Raw genomic sequence first — 27,958 nt, 5'->3', positions numbered from 1 at the left:
TGTCCTTGATTGACCAGTGTACAATGAGCGAGAGGCGGGGCTAAGCAGATGACGTAATTTCGTTCGGAAATGGCAAATGACAGCAGGCGTAAAGAAAGAAGAGGAGACGAAACTTTCCGAGGATTGTAGTTCATTACGGATTTGATGTCCATAACGATATAGCACCACAATAGTACTTATTTTAAAAAGTTAGTGTCACTGTTCAGTCTGTTGTCAGAGTGAGAGCTGACTGAGCTAGAAGCTGAAAACAGTGAACACGGCGGTCGGTCGGTAGATAAACACCAGCAGAAGTTTGTTCGACCAGCATTATAGGACCGATACTCGGTAGAATAGTTACCGAAGAGAAGACGATATGACGAACAGAGAAGACGAATACGACTATCTTTTCAAAGGTTTGTAACGTCACAGACTGGTTTGATATAAGACTTTTACATTTTCTACATTGGCACAGACATGCTAACCGTTTCTACATAGGCTACTACTCTGTTCAGTTCTTCGTGGCCGTTCCAAAGTACGTTCGATTTGTACATTTCCATTTTTGCATTACGTTAAACCTTTTGTACTTGAAGCAGTACTATCACACCGCATACATGTGTCAATTGCCAGCATGGAAAATGCCCACAAGAAAATGCACAGATGTCACTGTAACTTTGTTAATATGTTGGCTAGTTGGACGAACATATGGCTACGTTAGGGCTGGTGACGATCAGCTTCTTGATTGTTAAAGCCAAAGCATGGGTTGCTAATAAGCACACCAAGTTATCGCATTAAGTAGAATCTGCCATGGAGGAGTCATCATCATCTTGCAGGCCTGTGATGCAATCGCGTGGAGGAAGTAGTGGTCAACAGGGGGTTGTAATAAGCTGTATAGCAGGATATCATCAACACCGCACAGATAAAAGATTGGGTTTGGGTTTCTTCTTTTAAGGGGAAAACATTGCATTGACTACTAGGGAAACCTGTATTTGAGGCCTCTATCTGTGGCCACATTCAGTGTGTTTAGTCTTTTATAAAAGTAATGTAGCCTACTGGGGGGGTATACACATTAGCATGAAAATGTGTTTTTCAACCGTCCTATAATAATGTGTGTGTGTGTGTGTGTGTGTGTGTGTGTGTGTGTGTGTGTATATATATATATATATATATCTCCCCCCTTCCCTTATTGTTCTCTCTACTAGTTCCCCTTATACATTGCCCTGACCTAGACGAAGGGAAATGCCATGCTCGGGGTCTTTTGTTCAAATATGGAACACTAAACAAGAGTCACCAAACTGGAAATACTTGCATGAAGTTAGACTGTGTGTGTGTGTGTGTGTGTGTGTGTGTGTGTGTGTGTGTGTGTGTGTGTGTGTGTGTGTGTGTGTGTGCGTGTGTGCGCGCGTGCGTGCACATGCTTTTGTGTCCACTGAACAGCTTCCTGACAGCAAGTAGGGACAATGATATTTACACCTCCGCAAAAATAAATTGGCTTTCTAGCTTCTGGTGGCCAAATTTCTTGTTAAATCTGAATTTATTGGAGTACATTGTGAAAATACACACTGCAACATAAGACACTAAACTGCTGATATGGGAATGACTGCCAGTTTATCATCCACCTTACCAGGAAGAACTAGAATGACTGGTTCACTCCTATCACTTCCTTTTTTAATGGCCTTATTTATATTGCACACACTGTTTGAGAGCATGCGTCAGTCAGGTGAATCATGATTGAATCACAGACTGCTCCCAGATGAGCAAAAGTTGTCCTGCTGCTATCCTGTTAGTGAAGTCATCCCTGCTTACACGTGCAGTCTTCCTTGCCTTCCTGTGAATGCATTCTGAATCCCTAGTACATTCGATTGTGATTATCAAAGTGAAATTTGTCACTAAATAGTAGATCTCCAGAACATAAATTCATTATTAGTTTTAACTGTTTATTGACTATTCAGTTGACTTAAACGTTTCGCTAACGCAATGACATTTTCATGCTTTCATTGCATATTTGAAGCACATTTCATTATAAAGTAACATACATCATTTGATGCCAAATGTAATGGCATTTGCTTTTCACAACTGATTTTCATTAAACAAGACGGTCTAATAATGGCATGGACTCCCGTTCCAGTCTTAAGCGACAGATGTGTGACAAATTGTTAGCATTTGTAGTGTGTCTCTCTCTGCTGCAGCGAGTTGTGTTCCTAATTAAGCCAGCATGCACCAAATAATTATATTCAGTAACATTTCATGGTGCTACAGTTACTCTGGGCAGTGCAGGCACTGATCTTTTTTTTTTTTTTTTTGCAATGTCATGCACATATTGGCGTGACGTGAGCTGTGATTTATTGGTCTACTTCTACTTACATTCAGACAAACCTTGGCTTGTAGACCACTTGGCTTTTGGCCTTGATACCTAGTTCAGATATCCACTTATAGCCAGCATTATGTGGCAATTTCACATAAATAGCACAGGGCAGCTCTGAATGGATTGAGTTGTTCAAGGTTAACCTTGTTTATGTTTCTTTTGGGTGAATCCCCAAAAGCACTCGCAATGCCAGCATTCGATTCACTAACACTTTTGCCAGATCTAACAAAGTGTGATTCTGTTGTTACCTGTCCCTTTTAGTCTTGCACTGGGTGGGATAGGCCACGTAGGTTCTTCAGGGTTGTATCTTAGAATAGAAAGGTGTCATGTCTTTTGAGTTGAGGAATGCAAATCTACACAATGCTTAGTGGTTGGGTGTGTAACTTGGCCATGATATTACATTTCTCATGGCAAAGGTCCTGAAGGTGGTTGCATAATGTTTTTTTTTGGTCCACCCTGGTTCCTTTGTGTCACGTGAAACCTAGAATGTCAGTGTTAACTCTTTGGCATGTCGGCAAGTTACCTAGTGGAGAAATGTAGTCAAAGGAGACCTACACTTCTAAGACAGTCTCAAATACAAATTCAGACCAGTCGAGTTGATGAAAGTTAACAAGTTGTGAGACAAGTGGACCATTGTCTGGCTTTACGTATGAGCCAGCCACATCAGTGTTGACATGTCTCTACTAGTGTCAGTTACAACATAGTAGTGTGATAATGTAATGAGCTTAACAACTAGGCAGCTACAGTAGGCTACAGTTTCCCTGTTGTAGGTGCAGTATTGCTTCAGTATTGCTTCAGATAATGGATGTCATGATTTGTCAATCAGACTTCAACATCCCACAGTTCCTATTTACCAATAGCAGGGCGGTGAGATGGCACAGTAGCTTCTCTCCAACCAATTGACTCTTGATTGCCAATCATTATAGAAATATGTTTCAAAACAATCCTCCTTATGCGGTCGATTTCATTGTAAAGCTCTGTTCGCCCTCTTACCAGTCATTTAGGCACAATACTTGGTTGGTTACCTGCCAAAATGGTTGTTGTCAGGCCCGGATTAACAATGGAACTTAGTGGTGCTTAAACCCCACGGCCCGCAGCTTGCAGGGCCCTTAGCGAGACTATTTCAAATAGGGATGTGTAAATGTGTCAAATGAAAATCGATTAGCATAATTCAATATTAATCAATTATCGACAAATCGATAAGCCCCCCCCCCCCCCCCCCCCAAAAAAAAGAAAATATATATATTTATTTATTTTAAGAAAAAAAAAATGTTGAGCCAATTGATCACCATAGCAACCCCAGCCTAGGCCTGATTAGGTAAATTCCCAACACCTGCTAAATCCTCCAAACATGTATCTTGATTGGAATCAATCTCCACTCACACTCAATGACTCACACTCCTCATGCAGCTACACAGACACATCCCAGGCACACTTTGGTAGGCCTATAGCCCTGTCCTGTTTGGATGACAGTATTGCCTTTCCAACAGATTTTCATTTAAAAAAAAAAAATATATATATATATATATATATATATATATATATATATATATTATTTTTTTTCCCCCCGATTATCGATTATTCATTTTCATAATCGATTTCGGGTCCCGTTAACGATAATCGATTTGTCGACAAATCGGACCCATCCCTATTCAAATAGGTACCGCTGTTGCTTCCATCGTCGAAACCGTATTCATAGGTCACCGATTTCAATGTAACGCAACACAGAAACCCCTGCTAGTGTTTTTGGTTGTCCAACAGTTTCTTAACCACTCGGTGGGAGGATACTCGAAAATACCAGATCCAGTCGGGGAGCAGCATTATAACTATGGGAGCAGCGGCGATATACATACGGGCGATGTTCATTCACTGGGCACTTACGCGCGTGCAACTCACATCATTGGGCCTTAATTTTTATTTGGTGCAGCGCCAGGGACCTAGGAGGGCTTGGTCCGTCAGTAAAAATCGTAACCCGGCCACTGTTGTTAAAGGAAGTTGTCCTTTAACAACAGTGGCCGGGTTACGATTTTATTTCAACCAAGGTTCATGTTTTAGGTTATTAGAGAAAGTAAAAGATGATCATGAGTGTACATTTTTTTTTCATTTGCTGCTTTCTTTCTTTTTAGGGATTTTATCTGTTTTTGACAGGGGGGCGGGGGCATTCGAGCATGGGGCTAAATATGTATTTTATTTTTTATTTTATAGCAATTTATTTTTTTATTATTTACTATAGTCCTACTAGACCCCCCCAATAAATTACATCTGTCCACAAACGATCACGGGATCTACTGAATGTGTCAAACTGGCATATTGAGCCTATGACACACATTGTGGCTACCCCCCAGTAGGCTACCTTCACATTCAGTAGATCCTGTGATCTTTTGTGGCCAGATGTAATTTCGTAATTTCGCCCACCTGTCAAAAACGGCTAAAATCCCTAAAACTAAAGAAAGCAGCAAATGAAAGAAAATTAACACGCATCCTTTACCTTTACTCTAATAACAGCCTAAAACATGAACCTTGGTTGAAAAAAAACTAAAGTTGTCCTTTAACAGTTAACCGAAGTCAAATGGCAAGCTTAAAACGTAACATTAACATTCTGGATTTTTTTGTCTTACTAATTATAGTACATCATGTGCTCTGGCATTCTTCCAAGCATATTATACTCTGTATTTATCAATTCCATTGATCTTTGACTATTGATTGTTTTCCAACCTAATGTTTTCCTGTCTTCTAGTGGTGCTGATTGGAGACTCGGGTGTAGGCAAAAGTAACCTGCTGTCTCGCTTCACTCGTAATGAGTTCAACCTGGAGAGCAAGAGTACCATTGGGGTGGAGTTTGCAACACGCAGCATCCAGGTAGAAGGGAAGACAGTCAAGGCTCAGATCTGGGACACAGCTGGACAGGAGCGGTACCGGGCCATCACCTCTGCGTAAGTTTAATATAATGGACCATGACAACCTTTATGTAACTGTTAATGTTGTGTTGATAGTGTCATGTCTTTGTCAAAAGCTACAAAAAGGCTGTGCACGGCCAGCTACATTGCTGCTGCTGAGTTAAATGGTAAATGGTGCATTTTATATAGCGCCTTTATCCAAGGCGCTTTACAGAGATTGTGCATTACATTCACACATTCACACATTCACACACACATTCATACACCGATGGCAACGGAAACCATGCAAGGCACCAACTAGCACATCGGGAGCAATTAGGGGTTCAGTGTCTTGCTCTAGGACACTTCGACATTAACTCTGGGGGAGCCCGGGTTTGAACTGGCAACCTTGCGGTTACCATCCAGGCACTCTACCCCTGAACCACCGCCGAGTTAGCCCCTTTTGTGACCCTCGGTTACCTTTTCTGAATTTGACGGCGGTACCCTAGGTTCCCTCCAAAGTTATTCCACTCTCCATAGGACGCAGCTTTACCTACTGTCTGTACACGGAGACCGAGGCAGTTGCTTGAGTGTTGGTGAGATGTTTCAAATATGCCTACAGCAGCATTAGGAGACAGCGGAAATGCGTGCGAAGCGGCGTTAATCGGCGTTGCCGCTAAGTATTTTTAATCTTCTCTGAAATTCTCTCTTCCTCACTTCCCATGTCCCGCCTCCCAAGACACTACAGCATTAAAAACATCCTGCATGTACGCGGTCGACCAATCGGAGGCAGTTACTAGGACGTGCAGCCAGTCGCGATGCGGGAGGCGGGAAACTTCCAAAAAAATACTTTAAAAAAAAAAATACTTAACGGCAACGCCGATTAATGCCGCTTCGCACACGTTTCCGTTGTCTCCTACGGCTGCTGTATGCATATTTGAAACATCTCACCAACACTCAAGCGACCGAGTGGGTCTCCGTGAACAGACAGTAGCTAAAGCTGCGTCCTATGGAGAGTGGAATAACTTTGGAGGGACCCTACGGTACCGCCGTCCAAAATTCAGAAAAGGTAACCGAGGGTCCCGAAAGGGGCTACTGCTGAGTGTCACTCAAGTGTTGCTCAAATCACACACGGTGTAAATGAAAAGCTTAGTTAAATAGCACAGGGAACTGGTTGGTTAACAGCAGTGAGTTGTTCATCCATTTATGGAACAGAGCAGTAATTGTTGGAATGGAAATGATGAAACAAAAACATTATTTTGATTGATGCTTCAGTGCGTCATTGGAGTACTACATTTTTTTTTAAGCCAACCCAACTTTTTTTGGTACTGCTAGCTTCACACCCGCTAGGCAATGTCTGTTTGTAGCTTCATGTCGCTGGCTTCCATTGAGAATGACTTGTAGCCTGTTGTTTTGTCGCCTCTTCGAAGCATTATGCTGAACGCTGCGTTATGCTGAACGCTGCATTATGCTGTGTTCACACAAATGGCTACAAAGCAACCAAGCTTCTTTGACAGCTACTTTGATTGCCGTTGAACTGTTGCTCAAGCTACACTGGGTAAATGAAAAGGGTAGAATTCCACAGGGAACTGGTTAAGAGAAATAATTAGTTTTTCTTCTGTTTACGGAATGGAGCAGTAATTGTGGGGAGAGAAAAGAGTAGTGGAAGTTGTGAAACAAAAACATGATTGACGCTTCATGGCGTCATTGGAGTGCTGAAAAATACTGAAGCCATCTGAACTCTTTTTTTTTTGTAGTGTCTGTCAATCTTTTGAAACTGGCTTGTAGCCTGTTGCTTTGTCAGCACTAGCATGAACACAGAATTACAGATGGAGTGCCACGATTCTTTTCCACCCTAAAACATGATCATCAGGTATTATTATAATATAAGGAGGAAGAACCTTTTCCAAAAAGTGTACAGTATTTGTTAAAATCATGCTTTTATGTGGACACGCCCACCAGTTCATTAAGGGCGCGTTCGGAAATAGTGCACTGAGCCCACTGTGCAATGCAAACTAATAGGCGAGTGCGCTCCGGTGTGGAGCTATAAACATCTGAACTAGGCTTTTAGTAGCGTATATCTAGTGTGCGGCCGAGCATAGGCATGGTAACGCCCCGCCTGCCTCTGATTGGCCTACCGACACTGCCCGTCTCGACTGTCCTCCGAGATGCTAGGTTACTCCCTCGTGGGAAGTAATACAAGATATTTCTCTGGTATTATAGTAAACTAATACTATTATACTAAAAAAGATAAAGGAAAAAGCCTTTTTTTTTACAGTACAATAATGTTTCGCGTTTACACTTTAGAACACACCCAAATCATATTACGGCGTACATGTTCAATCAATTATTCCATCAAAGCAAACGGCATGAACAATTAGTTTGCCTCTTCTACAAAAATAAAACGTACAAGTTACAGGCAGTTCTCTTGTATCATACCGATACCGTATACTAATTATTTTTCCACCACCTCGCAGCAGAGCTCAGACTATCCAGCATAGCTATATTCACCTCAGTGGACAGTCAAGACGGGCAGTGTTGGTAGGCCAATCAGAGGCAGGTGGGGCGTTACCATGCCTATGCTCGGCCGCACACTATATATATGCCTTTTAGTAGGCTAGCCGCTGCTTTACAAAACAAGTTGGTGAAGTTGTAGCAATCCGTTTTTCCGCGCGCACGCACAGTCCAGTCCCCGACAACACACTGCATCCACGTAACCCTCACTTACGTCCTATGTCTGTTCTATTAGTACTCGAAATATATATATTTTTAACACCATATATTTCACTAGTTTATGAATTGAATACATTGATAACGTTCCCTGCTGCGGTTCCCTGCTGCGGTTTGACACGGCCAGTGTGAAGGCAAACGCAGCAAATTTAAGTATGCAAGAATGATGCAACTTCTCCGACCATTTGCATCGAGTCTACTGAAGAGGTGTGAATGCGACCCTAGTCTCGCAGGCCAGACTGTAGGCGCTCACAATTTTCCAATGCTTCCGTCATACACACTGGACCACGGAAGCACTGAAAGCGATTCAGGGGAAAAGCGGATATTGCAGGCGCGTACATTTGTCCTAATGTAAATCACATTAGTCGAAAATGTATAGCTTGCTGCTTAGCCAAACATTAAAAAAATATTTTTGTGAACGGAAATTACTAACGGATCACAGCTTCCTTTCTCAGCTTTCGGGAGGTGTAGTTCCAGACTATATACTAGCATTCGGAGATTGTGGAATAGTAGTCTGAATATCTCAATATCTGCTGTGCCAATTTCCCTTTGAGCACCACAAATAAAATGGTCTAATCGAATTTCTATTTCTTTCTGTCTCTCTATTGTTTAGGTACTACCGTGGGGCAGTTGGAGCTCTCTTGGTTTACGACATTGCAAAGCACCTGACCTATGAAAATGCCGAGCGCTGGCTGAAAGAGCTTCAGGACCATGCAGACACCAACATCGTCATAATGCTGGTGGGCAACAAAAGTGACCTGCGCCATCTACGGGCAGTGCCCACAGATGAGGCCAAGGCATTTTCAGGTACCCTCAAATTACACGTTTAACGTACGTAGTTTTATTTCTGGACTGAATTTGAATAATTATTTTCATTTTGGGCAGTTGGACAGTACCAGACCAAAGAGTAACACCAGACCAGAGAGTAACACCTGCTTAAAATGTTAGTTACATGCAGATGCAATAAATTGTGGAATCACAATGACTCTGGTGGCACCTGTTAACTTTAAATTCCCATTCAAATAAAGTTTGAGTGTCTCAGTCAAATGCAACAATCAGGACCCTGAATTGTGTATGTGTGAGCGCACACACACACACACACACACACACACACACACACTAGTGTAAGCGACTAAGCGTGATACATTGAGATGGGTAAAGTGCAAAAACAATCTATTACGTTTGATGTGTTGCCCGGGCCATAATGAATCAAAATGATGTTAATTTTAATATACTGTTCTGTCATTTTCTTTTCTTTTTCTTTTTTGCTTAGTACAAAACGTCAAATGACAAGAGTAGAATTTAGTTAACTTCTCACAAGATCGAACAAGATGTTAATGTTTTACAGGTGGCCTGGCTGCCAGGTCAAGTGTAACTTTGACAATGTTTAGCCATTTCCAATTAGTAGATTGGCTGTGCTGGGCCTATGTATTTATCTTGACCTTGGCTTATGTTTGGTTTAGTATTGTGCATAATGCTTTGACGTTTGATAAGACGGACAAATACAAGAGTGCTGTTGGTCCACATTGGAGTGAAATGGAAGAAGTAGGCTTCATAGTTTTCGTAGTAAATTAATAAAATGATATTAAAAGTACATTTTGCAATATATATATGATGACATTGTGCGCTTGTGTTTTTACAGAGACGAATGGCTTGTCCTTCCTGGAGACCTCAGCATTAGATTCATCCAATGTGGAGCTTGCTTTCCAGACCATCCTCACAGGTCAGTTTCATTGCACTCAAAATAGTCATTACATTTGTATTAAAAATCTGAGAAAGGAAGCTATTGAATTTGTCAAAATCTGTCAAAAAGTCCAGGTAATTCTTATCACCTAATTTTGCTCTTTCTTCTCTTTTGGCACTTGTGTTGCACTACAATTGGTGACATATTTCTCTCTCTCCATACACACACACACACACACACACACACAAACACACACACACACACACACACACACACACACACACACACAGAGGCATAATCTGCGTCATGTGTTTTTGTTCTGTGTTTTAAAATGTGATTTTGAGATATGTTGTTAATGTTAATAAGCTGTTAACAACTTGATTAAAAAGTTGCATTGTGGATACATGTTGACGCTTGTCTTGTACACTAGGTGGCAGCAGAATTCAGTTAATCAAATGGCATATCACTGGTGTCCAGTCAATGGCTTGAACACTACCTGAGGTCTTTTTTATATAGTATGTCTAAAGCATGGGTAATTGGCAAACTCAAGCCCTCTCGCCATGTGAGAGCCCCTGTCAAGGCAACTATTTCCCAGCAAGTCAGGGTCTGGTCACTCTGAAATCCAAAAATTGAACCCACCTGTCTACTGAGGGAATTATACAGTTTAGTTTTGTTTCACATTTAGTTCCCATTACAAAAACCTGTATAACCAATTTTATTTAAGGGAGTAAGAGAGACAGACAGAGACCCATAGCAATTGTTTGGTCACAGATTGGTCATGCTCATGTGAGGGAGTGCCTTGCCTGTGAGTCAGTCGGATAGGTGGTTTCCAGAACTGCCAAATCGTCTGATATGCCCATATACTGTAGGTATAATGGAGATCTGGGTGTCCAGAACCACCGATCCGACCAATAAGCCCATATATAGGACAGATCGACTTCCTGGGAAGTACTGTATGTTTTTGTGTATCTTGTTCATGTATCATGGGTCCACCTTCTGAAAAATCTGAAGTTGGTCGAATCAGCGGATCTCCAACAATTGATGAACACACAAATCCACATACGAGTACCCTGGTGTCAACAGTATTGTGTGTGTGTGTGTGTGTGTGTGTGTGTGTGTGTGTGTGTGTGTGTGTGTGTGTGTGTGTGTGTGTGTGTGTGTGTGTGTGTGTGTGTGTGTGTGTGTGTGTGTGTGTGTGTGTGTGTGTGTGTGTGTGTGTGTGTGTGTGTGTGTGTGTGTGTGTGTGTGTGTGTGTGTGTGTGTGTGTGTGTGTGTGTGTGTGTGTGTGTGTGTGTGTGTGGGCAGAAAAGGGACAAAGTGAGACAGACAGGTACTCTGACAGCAGGTATTGCATAACCAGGTGGGGAATGTATTTCTAACTTTCATTGTTCCCAGTGCCAAGTAGACCAGCACCGGTCTAGTAATTTCTAATTCATAAAAACGCCAAACAAACAAGCCCCATTGAGCTAATAAATACTAATTAGCTCATTAAAGTAGGAGAACAGAAGGAGTTGGAGGCATGCTAGTTGGCCAGTAGGACCTGAACTGGAGACCCATCAGATCATGGTACATGTGCAAGGTACAGACAGACATTGAGGGCAGGCAGATAAGAGGTCTGCCAGGGTTGTGCTGTAGGTCACTTCTCTAAGTGTGCTATCCATCTGGTAACTCATAGAGCATTAAAAGTTAGTGGTAGTTTTACCATCAAACCTGTATTGTGTCACAGCTGTAGCCACAGAGCTCTCTAGGCCGTCCTCAGATGAGCCCTCCATCATTGCTTCCAGTCATCCCGGTTGTCCATACATCTGGCCAGCTCGTTGGTGCTTTGCGCTCCTGCGTCGTTCTTGAGTACATCCATGTATGTTAGTGTGGGAAGTCCTTGTGACCGGTGCCCGTGTGTTGGTTCCCACAGCACTAGTTTGCTGGCTGGCAGCTCTTGGTGTCTTTGGCAGTGTCCTGCTAGTCTCATTCTCCTGGCTGCTGTGTTTTTTTTAACTCAAACTTATTTACTTTTCAGGGCTGAACTCACTGGGCTGTAGTTTTTATTAAAAGTTAAGCAGTGCCTAAAAATAGGTGCGGGAAGCCTGGAACTCCAGATGACAAGAGTCACTTGAGTCGGTGATCATGCCAGATTAAGATGCAGTTGTAAATCCTGCAGTCAGGAGCCTGTTTCACCATATAAAACGCTGCCCGTTTGCGACCTTGTTTTAGTCATATCTGCTACTAACCTACCTGTCTCCCCTCTGGGGGCACGCATTAGTACGACATCCTGTTAGTCCGATTATGTGGCCGGTTAAGACTCACCCGTGGCTTCCAGGTGTGGTTAGGGTTTGGGCATAGGGTTAGTATGGTTAGTTTGATCCTGGGCTCCCCCAGAGTTGTCCTTGAGCAAGACTTTGAACGCCTAACCCGATGTGCAGGTGAGAGGAAGCCTTGCATGGTTTCCACCGCCATCGGTGTGTGACTGTATGTCAATGGGTGTGAATGTGTGTGCGACTGGGTGAATGTAATGCACAATCTATGTAAAGCGCTTTGGATAAAAGCACCATTTACCATTTATGGGGCTCTATGGTCCAAATATTGGGTAGTCGTTTGATTATTGGGACGTCGGACTAACGTCTAACGGTACGCACCCCTCCCCTCAATCTTTTTTCTCTCCTGCAGCCATCTACAACATAGTGTCACAGAGGCAAATGTCAGGACGCACTGACTCTGACTTTTCACCCAACTCCAACGTGGTGCCCATCACGGTGCAGCCCACACAGACCTCAGCCAAGCAGGGACCCTGCTGCCAGAACAACTGAGACCACACCCTGTTACCTCCAACTCTAGGGCCAGGGAGAAGATGGGGGAGACAGACACACGGTAGAGAGGACCATTACATGCAGAGGCACAGGTATAGGGGTTGGATTTAGTCAATTAAGAGATGTTCATGTGAAGAAGGAAACCTGAGTGAGGAAATTTAGAAAACAGACTGTGGGAATGAAAAGGAGGAAGAAGCTGGAAAGCGACATCAGCTTTGCTTTCCTGTATCATTCGTGTCCTCCGAATGATCTGTCCCATCCTTATACAATGCATTAAGTTTTGCTATCAGTATCGGCTTCTAATATGAAAAGAACTTGAGCAGTAGTACGAAACTGAGGATATTCTGTCACATCACATTTCTCTCCCTCTCAATCATTCAACCATTGAAATCTCTATTTAATAACGCTGTCCCTCAGTTCCCCTGAACAACAGGTGAATTGGCATTAAGAATCATCATAGAATACCCCATATACCCCATTTATATGGTCAGTCCCATCATTCCAAAATTCATTGCATTTATATCCCACATGATAACTTGATAACTTACTAGATGAAGGTCTCCTTTGGCTGAGGTGTTTGTACTACAACTCTAGGTTAAGACTTTTGACGCTGCTTACTTTGCAGTGAAGGGTGTCCTATCACTGATAATTAAATCAATTTTTATGAGGGTGCTGTTAGGGCAACTATCCTCGCTAATGGAGGAACAGGGAGTTAAAAGCGATCTCATCCGAGATGAGAACAAGTCATGAACCAATTCAATCTGTGCGTAACAGGAAGTCTCAGAGCAATATAATTCTGTTCCTCTCTTCTATATACAGTATGTAATTTCTCTTTTGATCTGAGCACATTTCCAATCCTTTTTTGGACACTGCTATTCTACTGACGAGTCACTCTTTCGCAAGCTTCTTCAGGGTGTTGTTTGAACAAGATACATGGCAGGATAATTGCATCGGTATTAGACAGGATAACTGTCGCTCTACTGTCTATGACCATTTCAGTACTTCAGCCCATGGGTGGGGGTAGAGTGGGCTGATGGCGGAGACCAGTTCAAATGGACCTGGTAGCTGGGATGGAGGAATAGATCATGTTTCAGGGGATGGGGTAGTGAGGGCACTCAGCCCTCCCTGCTCCCCTACAGTCTCTGATGCACCCAAGATGGCCTGTTTTACTGTAAATTAAATCCTCCACTCTGCCCACCACCTGACCCCCTCTGAGCTCACTCTCCTCTGTATTGAACTGCAACAGGAACATGCCTTCTGGAATCTCCCTCAAGAATACACTTTAACGCCTTTAACTTGTCGTTGCTTTCCTAGAGGGCAATGTAGCTTACTCGGGGTGTGGGATTTGTTTAAGTAGACAATATAAATGCACTGCAATAACGTGGTCTTAACAATGCAGTTAATGTTGCAGGTTTGTATTTTTCATTTAAACTCTGCCAAGTTACAATCAAACTGCAGTGAAACAAGTTTCTTTCTCACTTTTGGAGGTATTACTTGTTTGAATCAGAAATTGATATTTATAAAACTTTAATGGCCCAGTATTCAAAAAACACATATCATCTTATCTATTCATTGCATTCAGATAGCTTCAGTGTGCCAAATGCCATTCAGTTCCATTGTTTGAGCCTAAATGAGAATACATTAACACTGAAACTACTGTATCTGCATGGATTTAGATAGCACTCCATATAAGATGAAAAACATGGTCTTTTTTAATTTTGGGTGAACTTCCCTTTAAGACTGGATAAAATATTAAATTACTTTGGTTTTTGTAGTGTGATGGGTTGTCAGAAAAATCTGTTTTGTTTCATGCCCTTTTTAAGTGTTCTTTGGAGTCGACACATGCATATCTATCCTGCTGACATGTATCTCCATCAACACTGTTCTGTCAACTTCACAGGTCCTCAATTGGGTGGTGTATGTTAAAGGTTTTTAGATGTTTAATCTGTATATTTGGAGTTTGGACTGTATAAATAAATCTCATTTGTTAATTCACTGACTCCCATTATTTCATAATTTAATTTGGAATTGCATTCTTTCAATAAATCCAGACATGAACATTAGAACATAGCACACTGACTTTCTATTATTGATTATTTCATTTTTTGTTTTATTAGAAACATTTACAATACATCTTGAATCTTGGAAAAATAACAAAGAACGGAAACTAATATGGCGCAGATACAATAATAAAAGTGTTCCAAAAAATGTAAATCACAAAAAACATGTGCTATACGAAATAAACCTGCAATATCACATGCCTTGTAGGGGCATGCCACACTGTAACAGAGTTCAAAGACCTTCTTTTTTTTTCATCCATCAAAGTGACGGTCAGCCACAGAGGGCCAATGGCAAACCCTCTAACTGTTCACATAGAAACCAGAAACTAGTGCCAGGTGATGCTGGCCCAAAAAACTAATGCACTAAGACCACTATTAGACCGGTATGTACTGTAACAGCTCTACTGTGCTGGAAGAATCTGAAACGCTACCAAAGACAAACTGACTGTATTGGCCACTTTGGAAGAGTTTAGGAATTTGATGGGCAGCACCAGTTCAGTCCCCATGCTTCACAGCCTTGGTAGCAAATGTGCCAACCTAATGTTTCATGGCTTTTTTTTCTCCTGCGTAAACTCTAGTGTTACTGTTGAGCTTAAAGTCAGCCCTTATGAGATGGCAACAGCTTTGTATTAAGAGAACACAAAAAAACAGTTGTGGAAAAAGTGGAGCTGAGGACTGAAATACCTGATGCCAAACTCCTTTCAACTTGCTTGTTTCCAATGAGGCTCAACTATGAAAATCTACCAAGGAGAAACAACCCAAGAGTACTTATGTTAACATATTAACACAGATCCTGCACTGTTTCTCCCATCTAAGTGACCATACAACATACATGCAAACTAGTACGGATATGAATCTGTTGTGTGTATATGTGTGTGCAGCTAGTTACATAGATCTACTACATGGTGCACTTTTTCCGCTATTAGATGTCTCCGCTTAATTTGCCCACCCTGTCTTAACACATTAGAGGAAACTTGATCATTAAGGCTTTGATTCTTTCTTCTTTAAGCTACCTTACACTCTTGCTATCAATCTTAAACTGTCCCAAGTAGTAGATATACAAAATGTATGCATGAAAAGTGTGTACAAGTTATGTGGACCCATTGGAAAGGGCCACAGCTGCCTCATTCATTCCAAGCATTGCAGTCATAACATGTTTTATAGGTTTGATAAGTAAAAGTGAGTTTAGATTACAGAGGAAATGATTCATGGGTTGAGTCAGTAACATGGGGTTAGTTGAAGGGGAAAGGGGTTCATAGCAAGCAGCATCACACAAAGAATGCTGATGCAGGAAAAATATATGATCGAGGCACAAAATTGATGCTCTGTGACTAAAATATCTCCAAATCCTAAAAAATATTATATTTTCTGTTATTCCTTCGTGAATGCACTGGTGTTTGAAATAGTGCATGTCCAAAGTTAAAATTTAAGCTACAGATCTTTCACATTCCTTCATTTACAGTGAAGTACATGAAGTATGTGGCTTTCCATAACTTTCATAAATAAAACTTCTAAATTTTTCATATTTTAATTATTAGTAGAAACTGACTTCCCTGTTTAGAAATATATTAACTTCTTGTACTTTTAATTAAAAAACAAAACGTCTTGAGGTTACTCATAAATATGTTGCTTCCATTTTTTTTTTTTTTTTACTTTTCATAAATAACATCCAGATACTGACTTTTTTCCTCTGCCTTCTATGAAATAATAACCCATGTTAGCAAAATAGATTTGAGAAACTGTAATATTTCCTCTTTTTTTTTTTTTCATTTTAAGTCACTTTCTATAAATGTAACGTGGAAGAACTCAAATATAGTCTACGGTGGAAACCTCTCACAAATTCTTTCCAAAGAACAAACTAAAACTTAAAGCTCACATTGTAAATTGAGGAAATAATAAGCGTAAGGAGTGCATTAAGTTGAGTGGTCATCTTTTTACATTCAAATGCATTACTTGCTCGTCTTATGATTTTGACAGGATGGTAGAATTGCTTAAGTGCATTGATTGAAATAAGGATTTCCTATCACTCCTTAAGGGATTCTACAAAAATGCATAAAGACCTTTTCATAGAAAGAGAAGAAAAACACCAACAATTTCTATCATTTCTATTATAGTAAGCTTAATACAATATTGTAAATAATACTAACAAGAACTTAATGAATGAAACGTCATTGTGTGAACGAGCGACCCAACCCCTTTGTATCTCCATTGACTGTATTTCATACTGGGTGAGTTGGATAAATGAACCTTAACACCGTAGCATAATCACTCGAGTCATAATTAAAATTTCTATCTCAATTAGTTAAACTACAAGGTAAATATAAGGATTTAAACGGACGTCCATTTTAAGATCTTAAAGCTTTGTATACACTCGTCTCGAGATGATGAAATCTTAATGGGATCTTACTTTTTTCAATAAATCTTACTTCATGTACTATATTTTACTAACATGCAATTCAACTTAAGGAGAATATAGTTAATGGCTCTCTATATATGATATTAACTGAATCCACAGTGTTATTTTATCCAAACAATGTGGTGTTATTACACTGACAACTCATTTATATCTCAAACTGCTTACTCAGGGTGTCTTTAAAAAACAGTAATTCTGCTTGAATTTTGTCTACACTGTAAACATAATACCATATTCTGAGTATTTTTATATCTGGGGCTCATTTACTTGAACTTAACCTATGGATCAAAGTAGTTTTTATCTAACATGGTAATAGAGAAGTACTCTTAAAATACTTTTAAATCTCAGTTGGGGCTGATGTGCCATGGATTGGTGTCTTTGGGGAGTTGTGAGTCAGCTATAGTGTTAAATCTATCTCGCAACACTGAAACTTGATATGCCATAATTCTACAGATAATTGACTGTACTCTCCAAGAGGTTCAACAGTCAGAGGAATTTTAGCTTTGAAAGCTGATTATTTCATTGACCCGAACCACCAAAAAATTCAGTAAGTCCTGTATTTCAACCTTGAAACTTTCTATAAGTTTTGTTCTTTGGCTACATTTGACCATGTCTTTCAAAAATACAATGAAAAGTTGTTACAACAGCTAAAAGTATCAAACAGTGCCATCAATAATAAAACAAAGGAAACAAAAAACTATTTTCACTATGTAAACACCAATATCCTCAAGATATGCTATTTTAACTTAAAAGTTTATTCCTACATGCAAGTAAATACAAAGTAATGAATGTAAAATAACTCCTTTCTTGAAAGAAAAACTTTTGGCTCAATGCAGTTCACACAGACAACATAATGATTTGCAATAAGGGAGTGAGAGGTATATCTTATTATATAGTCCCAGCTTTAAGGTCTTAATTATCTGTCAGAGTAGTTGGTGCAATCTGTCATAACCACCAATGGGATCCAGCAATGACAAACAGAAAAGGCATCAGGCGTTCATCTTAAGTTCTTTAAAAGCATTTTGTCTTTTAAATAAAACAAATTCATGAGCTCTTTCAGCCACAAGAAGTCATCTTAAAGTTGGTATTTGAACACCCTGTCTTAAAATCGTATTCATTCATATTCAAAATAAAGACCGGGATTTAAGCAATCGTAAATGACTGAATACAAGAACAATTACCATACATGAAACTGCTACTAAGCAATTATGTCTCTTCCCACATTGTTATAAATCCATAATGCATTGAAAGGAGATTTAAGACAAATGCAATAGGATTGTCATAATGAATGAAGATCAAATTTGGATGTATGAATGTAATGAATTTATTAAGTGGTCTGTTTATTGTCACATTATATTCATATTATTGCTTTTCAACTTATTATACATTGAAACGGATTCATCCAAAGGTTTCTGGGGATGATTTTTACTGATAACTTTTCTATTTGAAAGTTTGGATTTATACATGTGTAGATTCATAAAGGCTATTCATTACAGTATATAGTGTCTGGTTAATTTCCTACCTATATATTTGGATGAAATACTAAGTTAACCAGTTTACATAAATTTCATACATGTATGGATCTACCTAATATAGTTTTATGATCAAAAGGATGAGGGGACGCATATGAAAATTCCTTCTCCCTAAAAGTCAAAAACGTCTTTTGATTCCATACACCAAACATTGAAAAGGTCATTTTCTTTTTGTACTAAAAATAATAAAACCCTCACTTTAAGTGGGCATCTGTCTGGATCTTCATAACTGATACATATATACAGAGATGCTCAGAACCTTTTCCCCATAAAGTACAATACTCATTATCTTATACAGCGCCTAACCAGGGAGACTCTTCCGTAATCCCGCTTTCTTATACCAGTGCAAAGCTCAACCAAGTCATCAACACGTACTGAATTGGATGAGAGCTCTCCCAAAATTATCACTAGTACTACTATTACAAAAAAGTAAGAACCACCATAATAGAACAAATGATAGGGAATCCTTATGTGCATGTCTTTCCAAGTCTATGAGGAAATATTCACCATCAGTGGTCGGTTTGGTATTAATCAAATGCTTCTTTTTTTTTTTTTTTTTAGTTTTTAGTGTTTTTTGCTCATTTATTTTGCAATAAGGTGCTTTACTCTACATTTTACGTAAAGTGATTTAAGGGCCTAATTTTCTGAATCCCTCTGATCCCCTCCCACACTGACTGATTCACATTCTTTTCTCCAGAGACAGGTACGTATTGGGCGGGGGGCGGGGGGGGGTGCAATACGATCAAAAGGCCTACGTTGCTACCTTGCTTGCCAAAGTGAAGGCAATATTCATATTTTAAAAAATTAAGGCGGAAAATAAAATCAAAACAATGAGACAACATCAATACTAATTTAAAAGAACAGTGTCATACTGCCTTGAAATTGATATTGAAAGCTTAGGCCAAACCACTGTGCAATGTTGTCATTCATAAAATGGTCACTATCATTTATTTCTCTTATCATATAGGATTTACGGTACTCTTTTTTGCAAGTATAGTGCTTTCGTCACAGTCCAGACAAAAAGGAGTGGTCTGCTCATTGTAAAAAGAAAAAGAAAATGAAGTGTGGGTGGGGGGCTGTTTTTCCTAGCCTCGGATGCAACAGCCTAATATAATTATTCATCCTATTTCAGACAGAAGCTGAGTAGAATATTTCAGTAATAATACCAGCAATATGACATAATCCATGCTAATTTGCATGTATTCACCTGTCATCGCTGTCAACCCAAATGTGGCAACACCTTGATACATCAAGGATTCCTTAAAATTACAGGATCTGCGAGGGCTCTTTTCTTTGGAGCGACCTTCCCTCCTTAAAACACCCCTCCCTCCCCACCTTTTCTTATCGTTCAACAGTTGTAATCCCCACCCCCAGACCATTTTTGTCCACCCCTCTGAAATTCCCCACACTGGGGCTGAAGCAGACGCAGAGCGTGTGTAATTTGATCCAGCACGAGTGGTGGCTAAATGGGGGCGTTTCCGCCACTTTTCCTGTCAATTACAATTGTCAGATTTTATTTTAGAATCCCAACGCAGAGCCATGGCTGGCTGCGGGTGTCCACAATGAGGAGGCAGCTGCAGGATGTCCCACACAGTAGCTAGGTGGCAAGGGTGAGCCAGGAATGAAGGGCCAGGGGGGTGGGGACTGCCTGAGCTGTCACACAAACAGACCTTTATCCAAATTTCAGGAAGGTGGGAAGGCAAGTGGAGTAGAGAGGTATAATGCTGCTCTCCACATATTAAAATATGACTTGCCATCACCCTGGCATGTGAACACATAGATTTGTTTTTCATTATTATGAAAGGCAGCCGCAGAATCATATTGTGTGTCATTCAGGTTGAAATATCTGTGGCTGATGCACTGTAGATAATATATTTTGCTCCCAAGAATGCTTATTTTACAATTGCTGCCAAATTCAACCAGCTTTTTATCAAATGTGTTCTACCTAGTGTTAGAACAAAGTAGGCCCCTCTCCCTGGTAGGGATAGCTCAGAACAGCAGAGAGGGAACAGAGGGAGAAAAGGAGGGAATGAGAGGAAGGAATACGGAGGGGATCCTATTCGCCCAGCTGCACCCACACTCTGTGAGACCTGCCCCCTCCATGTTTTTAACAGTGGGGTGGGGCAATCGGCAGTTCACTGCAGGGCCCCGTTTCACATACGGCACCACAGTCCCCACACAGCTCGCACCTGGCCCATCCCATTTGCCTAATTATCAAAGCGTTGCTCCAGGCCGTGTCCAAGCACTCTGGGGCCCACGCCACCACCGGACCCAGACAATGCAACCCCACTAAGAGAAGCAAAGCATTGTGGGACAGCTGTGGTCATTACTGCCTTCAAAAACCAACAATCGAACTGTAAGGAGTGAGGGGTGGGGTGAGTTGGGGTACTGCGTGAAGGCCACTCCCTAAGAATTGAGAATAAGAGCAGGGGACTATAAAAGAGACCTCCAACTTGAGGTCACATTCAGTGTACCATGAAACACCTGCTCTTGTACAGCTCTGCTAATTACAGGGGAGACATCAAGCCCCTGAGAGCTCCCATACAAAACTGTTATCATAAAACGAGCAGAATGAAGACCACTGATTTAGGCTTCTGTATTTTATGTTTTTGACCAGTTTAATCAGACTCTACTGCTGATTTAGGAAACCGTTAAATGCTTTACTCAGCTTCTGTCCACACATTAATGCTCCCTTTTATTTACACTCTGTACACCTCAAGAGAAATGCTTGTCGGCTGGAGGTCTTGTTTTGTCTAATATCGTTCAGCGATTGCGGCCAAATGACCACATAAGACAATAAAGCGTAGATAAGGTGGCTTTGAAACAACTCCATCGGGGAGAAGTATCTCAAGAACTTGCCAAATGGACGAATTCCAAGGCTTTTGGCCTTACAAATTAAATCAGTGCTTAAACGCCAGCAAGAGACCACATGTTTTTCAAGTGCCACAATGAGCGTTCCTGAACCTTTTCACTAAACTGCAGTTCAGCTCAGATTCGGATGCATTGACTAACGTTTGACCAAGTAATATGTTAGCAATTAGTTTTGTATAGCTTCCATCAATCTCTGTAAATAAAATGTAAAAAATATAACCAAATATTATAAATAGTATTCCCCATGTATTGAATTAATTGAAAATCCGGTCAGCTACCTGGTGAATTTGAACTAATTTCCCCCCCTTCTTTTTAGGAGACTTTGACTGGAACCAACGCTCTCCCTTAATCAATTTGTTAAAATTAATAATACCACCTATTTTGGATCAGTCACTATGGAATGAAAAGGGCAAAATTTCAAGGTATGATTGACAATCATATTAGAGACCAAGACGATTGTAAGGTGCGATGAAAATTCAATCTTTTTTTCTCCTTCTTGTTAAGAACATATTGACTTTCTAGGTCATTTAGGTGCAGATTGGGTACCTCAACAATCATCCTCTTCCTTCTATATAAAACCACTTCATGGCAAAATAAAAATTTGAATCATAAAATGTTCACATTACTATCTACTTCTGCCTATACTGTGATTCATGAATGAAAAACAGCAGCAGTCAAAAAACTGAAAATGCAAGGTACTATACTTCTCTTATAAACAAAACTTTTAAAAATATATATATGCATATATATATAAAAGAAAAACTTAAAAATATTTCTTATACTTTTTAGTAAAGCAAGCAGCACCTTCTAAAATACCTGCTTGGTTGTTTTTAAATTTTCTGAAAAAAAAGACAACAAAAACGAAAAAACAAAACAAAAAAAAGTTACTTACGTATTATAATAATCATAATAACAGTAAATAATTATTGAACAAACACTGATGGAAAAAAAAGATAAAAACTGACATTTCTACTTTTCTTAAGAGAATATCCGGATGGCCTGCGTCACCAAGGTGTGGCACACGGGGCACTCCGGGTGGTTAAGCTCACAGATTCGGATGGCACACTCCATGCAGAAGAGGTTATGGCCACAGGGCACAAGGGCGGCCGTCACTTTGCTTTCAAAGCAGGTCATGCAGTCCCGCAGAGTGGCCGGTGGCGAGTCTGGCACAGGCAGACGGCCATGAAAACCCCCACCGGCTGAAGTGGGCTCACTGTGGGCACGGCGGGCCTGGGCATGGGGTGAACCGGCCACGGCCACAATGCTGGTGACTGAAGAGTTGGTCGTGTTTCCTCCGCCACAGGGCTCAGGCAGACCTGGGGAGAGTCTGGTCAAGGGAAGGGGAAGGCCTCCGAAGCTCTTGGACCGCTGCTGGGCATAGAAGGCCACCTGTTTGGGATAGTCAGGGTCACCCCAGCTCTGGGTCCCCTCTGATCCAAAGTAAGAGCAGGGCTTCTCTCCAGAGCTTGAGAAATTGCCCTTGGTATAGATCCCCCCTCCCTCACTTCCTCCTCCTCCAATCATGGCATCTGAGAAGTTTTGGCGGTAGCTGCTGGTGAGGGGCTTGCGCTGGCCCCCCTGCAGCCCCCACACCTGCTGTAGCCGGCTCTCCAGACCGCCGCTGCTGCCTGCCGGGCTGCTTCCGCCATCAGGCCCCAGGCAGTCATTCTCGTTGTTGTGGTCATGCAGGCCTCCTGTTCGGAATGCAATGTGTGCCTCAATCTCCTCGCGAGCACGCTCGGCGTTGCTTGGTGAACCGGTTATCTCAAAGACGGGGTCACGGTCCCGACTAGGAGTGACAATGTAGGTACAGGTCTGCTGTTGTATGCGTTTGATAGTGGAGCCCTTGGGACCCACCACCAGCCCCACCACACGGTACGGCACTCTCACCTGGATGGTGGTTTGGCCTGGTAGTGGTGTGGGTGGAGAGCCACTGAAGGATACACCCAGCTTGTTGCGGGATGCCCGGAGCATGGAGAAGTGCTCCGCAGCAGAGATGATCTCACGGCGAGCCAGTGCAACATCCTCCTTACGGCCTGTGATCAAGAACACGGGCTCCTCTCCTCTGACAGGGGTTTTGATGTAAGTGTTGGTCTTGGCCCGCAGGGCTTTGATCTTGCAACCTGCAGACATACCAGCAAAAGTTTGAATAAAGCAAAATAGGCATTATTGATTCAATTGTGCAACACAACCAACAAAATATGTAATTATAAAACCATGCACACACTTTTTGGCAAGATTTGGTAAGGTGGGAGGAAAATGAAATAGAGACTGCACAGAATTTGTGCAAAGATATTATTTTGGGAAGAGACTTGCAGCGTTATCTACCATAAATGCAATGTTTTACAACAATTCCATTAGTGCCTTCTAATTTAGTTAGACACACAAACACAGATGATGCAAAGCCTTAGAGAACTAGCATTGATTGTAAGGGAGAAGGATATTAAAGTGCAGTACTCTCATGTAAAATAACTAAGTATCTAGATTCTATACCTGTCCTTTGCTTGAACTTGATGGTAATTAAGGCAAGACATGTGCATCAGGTTTGTGCCACAGATTGTTCTCATTTGCCCCGTTTTTATGTGTAATAACTTGATAGTAAGTGCATTTAGGGGAGAAACTCGATGTGAGAGAGTTCTGGCTAATGTCATTTCATGTCAAATTACCTGAGGCTGCACCAGCATTGGAAAAAGGCGAAGCAAGAAATGAATGAATAATTGCCAAGTACATTCGAAGTCAGAAGTCGATGGCATCAAACCTTAAAGCAAGTCCATTTTCAGTCATTTCTCTCACCAAGACTACAGTATTTATTGACCACTTGGCCAGCCTCAGTTTGGTCTTAAAGAAGCCAGTATATCTCTTAGGCAAAGTAAGAATCATCTGCTACAGATCTTAGCACATATTAATAGGCTTGTTACATATCAACTTTCATACTTTCCCTGATCTTAATCTTTTGACATTGTGGACCCTAATCATTTCATTCAAAACACTTTTAATAGCATGGAAGTCTTGATACCTCTGGCTAAAGATTATGTGTTTTCCTAATGCTACAAAACAGCCTAATTTACTACGTAACACTGACTTCACAATGCACCAGCAAGGTGAAATTGATACTTTGGTTTTTTTTTGCTAGCTTATAGTCAATGATAATAATACAAATATAGCCAATGCCCAATATTACGATAAAAATGTCCATGACTGCTGTTTTGGAGTTGACAGAGCCCTTGTTTTTAACTGTGTTAAATGGTATAATTGCCACAAAGTATTATTGTAACAATGGACCATCCATAAATGAAATTAGTTAAACTATATCATATATTATAACTAAAAGGGCAATCTGACAAGAATATATGAAAAGTCACATTTCTGGAAGTTATCCCCGAGTGCAGTTGTAACGCACGCTTCAGGTGTAGTACAATGATCTTCATAGTCCTCACTCCTCACTACACCATCATGGCATGCATGTCAAATGGAAAGCATGCACTTTGTTGTTATTTTAAGTGGGGCCTACACAGTAAAATCATCAGTGAGGTCATTTTTATGCTGATGGTTACAAATGTAACCAAATGGTCATGTGAGTCCATTTGGTTATATTTGTAGATTTTACACTCTCAGCGTTACAAATGTAAAATCAAAACTGAGGATTTTACAAATAAGCTTTAATCTAGTGAGGTAGTCAACATAGTACAGAAGAAGGCGCAAGAGCCTCCTCTGGAATCAATGCCTGTGACTTTGACAGAGGAGAAAACGATCATATTCGTCCCCCTTTCTCCGTGACGGGACGATACCACTTGCCAGATTCACCAGGCAGGCAATGATGCATGGTCCTGAGGAAGGAGGGGCGTGGAGCATCAACTAACGAAGGCCCTAAATCAAAAGCAGCTCATCTCCAATCCCCCAAATCAGCACTTCTTCTCAGTCAAGGCAAAAACAGCCTTCTTGCTGCACTTGTGCTCACTGGGTCCACCCAGATGGCTGTTCTTCGGTTACCCCATTAAAATTCAAAGCTTACACTTCAGAGTAACGAACAGGAGACGCAATGGGAGATGAGGGGGCACTTACAAACTATATCGACATCAGCACAGGCAGGGGGGGGGGGGGAGTAATACAGCCAAAACAAGTCATCTTGATGCTTGTGGATGCCACTTGACTTGTGATAATGATCTGCTTATTTTGTGTAACAAACATAAATTAGGATGAAGTGATGTGTCCTACGGTCCTACCCAACCCACTGTCTCTCCCCCTTTCTCTGCCTCCCTTTGACTTAGGCAGCCATGTGGTATTGAAAATGTGCAGTGAAGTGGAGCTCAGGAGGAGCTCTTGTGTTGGCTTCCTATGCATGACTCCCATTCAGCTTTTTAGATGCCTCTACTCCTCCATCCATCCAGGTTTTTCCTACCCGTCTCTCTCATCACAGCAGAGTAAACAATGGGTGCAGCCACACCACCATATATAAATAGAAGAGGAGGGAAATTAACTTCTTGTACCTGGTGCTGACCGAAAATATACTGAATTGAAACTAGTGCTCAACTTTTGGCATGTATAGATTAAAAGAAAGAAAGAAAAGACAATAGCCTGACAAAAGCAATAGGGAACATAACCACCTACCTACTTAATTTATTGGAAATTCTTTCAAATAAATAAATAAAAAAAGACTATGTGGAAAAACAAAAGAGCATAGGTTCTTTGATCCAACTTATCGCTGAGTCATGGTTCAAGACCATCCAGAATGCCAAGTGATGGTAACAGTGTAATGAAGTGCCCCTCCCCTCATCCCCGCACTTTAACACCTTTGTTTGACAGCTGCTGTCATTCAAGTTCATGTCCAGGTAAAATAAAAAGAAGAAAATAACACCAGACTGCAGAAAAACATGCTCTGAATCTGGAATTTGACTTCCCAACTCCAAAAGGGGGGAAAACATGCTCTCTCCATTGTCCAGTTGTCACATGGGGCAGTGCTCACCATAAACAATGAACTGAATACATTTTAGAGGGGCAAATATATTTCACTAAAGACAGCTGTTAACATCAAAGCTGCTATGCTGTGATGATTTAAAAAATAAAACGTGTTAATTTTCAAGTAAACAAGTCGAGATGAAGCAGCATTCCTCTTTGGCCATGTAGCACGTTGCGTTTTTGAACAGTCTGGCGCGTTTCAGACGACAAAGGAAGCAAGTGCTCTCCCTGCTTCAGTGTGTGTGTGTGTGTGTGTGTGTGTGTGTGTCTGTGTGAGCTGACATTGATGGCGTGGATGGAGAATAATGCGCCCATGAGGCAGCGGTTGCACACATGCTTTTGTGTTCCCCTCGCATGCAGTTCATGCAATGAGCACAAAGGAGCGAACGAGTCGTTACAACGTATCACTCTCCGACGACTGGATATGAACTTGAAACAGTGTAACAAGAGTGGGAGCCCGACGTCTCCGTGGAATACAACAAAAAAAACACACACACCACTCCCTTTTCTTTGTCAATAACACCAGGTAATACTTACAGAACGCAAACTAAATCACAATGCTGACCACGGGGAGATGTAAAATAGCTCCATAATAACAACATAACTTTGGAGAGAAAGATTTTTGATCTGAGCGTTTACCTTGTCTCCCCACTATTTCGGCCACATGTTCGGAGCTGGGCACGGGAACGCATTCTGTTATGTTGCAGCCTCGTCCTTTCGTCTCACTTGAGGAGCTCTCGTACAGGGCACATAACTTGCTTTTCCCTTGCAGGATCCCCGTGTCCCCGACACCTCCGACATTGTTGGTGTGGTTGTGATGGTTGTTGTTGTTATTGTTACTCCGGTCCTGTACTCCTGTTGTAGGGGCTCCGCCGCCGTCCTCGCCTTCTCCGAGCCCCAACAGAGACAACTGGCCCAACGCGACCCTGAGGGCACGGGAGTCGTCTTCTTCATCATCGGGCGGCACGAGGAGACCTTCGCTTCCGAAGCCGGAGCCGGCCAGATCCCCGCCGTAGCCCCCATTTTTCTCCATGATCCCTGCTAGAACCAGCAGGCTAGGCATGGCTAACAAAAGAGTGTGAGACAAAGACAAGGGAAAGAGACTGGAGAAACAGCACCCGTGCCGCCGCCTCCTCTCCCCCTCCTCCTTCCAATTCCCCCTTTGCGCTAGTCCCTCCCATAGACCGGCCCCCTCTCTCTCTGTCCGCTACACTTTCAATACAGTCTTCTTCTCCCAGGCAGCTCTGGGCGAACGGGACACAAGGCCGTCTGCACGAGATGGGCCAGGCTATGTATTGCTCCACCCCGTCTGGTTACACAGTCCCCCTCCTCCTCTCCCGAGCCGCCCTCCCGTTGTACCATTCCGTCTCAGGTTCCCCAGCCTGTGGCATTTCACAAAGCTACCCCGCGCCTTCCTTCACCTATAGAAAGAAAGAAGGGGGGTGAAAAAATTTATCTCACCGTTTCCTTTGTCCACCCCAACTACTACTACCCGCCTCAGCTACACTCAATCATAATATATCTTGAAATGCAGGGCACAGACTGCGTCTTAGCGACTTATTATGTAATTATAGCGGGGCGAAAACAGTTGCGCATCATAGGTGCAGATTTTTCACGACTGTTCATGCAAGTGTAGTGTACACGCGGGCATCTTTTAGTGGATGTAGAGAAATTGGTGCCAACTTCAGTTT

At 41.6% G+C, this 27,958-nt stretch overlaps 2 protein-coding genes across 2 annotated transcripts; one reads left to right on the top strand and one right to left on the bottom strand.

Annotated features, from left to right (window-relative positions):
* The first annotated feature begins 33 nt into the window (after positions 1 to 33).
* rab11al (RAB11a, member RAS oncogene family, like) lies at positions 34 to 14,430 on the top strand. The gene is made up of 5 exons (XM_079504427.1): positions 34 to 392; positions 5,079 to 5,274; positions 8,561 to 8,754; positions 9,590 to 9,670; positions 12,296 to 14,430. The coding sequence occupies exons 1-5, from the start codon at positions 353 to 355 to the stop codon at positions 12,433 to 12,435; spliced, it is 651 nt and encodes a 216-aa protein (XP_079360553.1). The 5' UTR covers positions 34 to 352; the 3' UTR covers positions 12,436 to 14,430.
* On the bottom strand, positions 13,309 to 27,629 carry mex3a (mex-3 RNA binding family member A; the record flags this gene model as incomplete). The annotated part of the gene is given in 7 exon segments (XM_079504426.1): positions 13,309 to 23,434; positions 26,907 to 27,352; positions 27,354 to 27,420; positions 27,423 to 27,474; positions 27,478 to 27,537; positions 27,542 to 27,580; positions 27,582 to 27,629. Coding segments are annotated over 7 exon segments (1,857 nt in total). The 3' UTR covers positions 13,309 to 22,289.
* Positions 27,630 to 27,958: the final 329 nt, after the last annotated feature.

This window comes from Electrona antarctica, assembly GCF_951216825.1.
Source record: "Electrona antarctica genome assembly, chromosome: 6".
Classification (NCBI taxonomy): Eukaryota; Metazoa; Chordata; class Actinopteri; order Myctophiformes; family Myctophidae; genus Electrona; species Electrona antarctica.
This window is presented reverse-complemented; position numbering and strand designations above follow the sequence as displayed.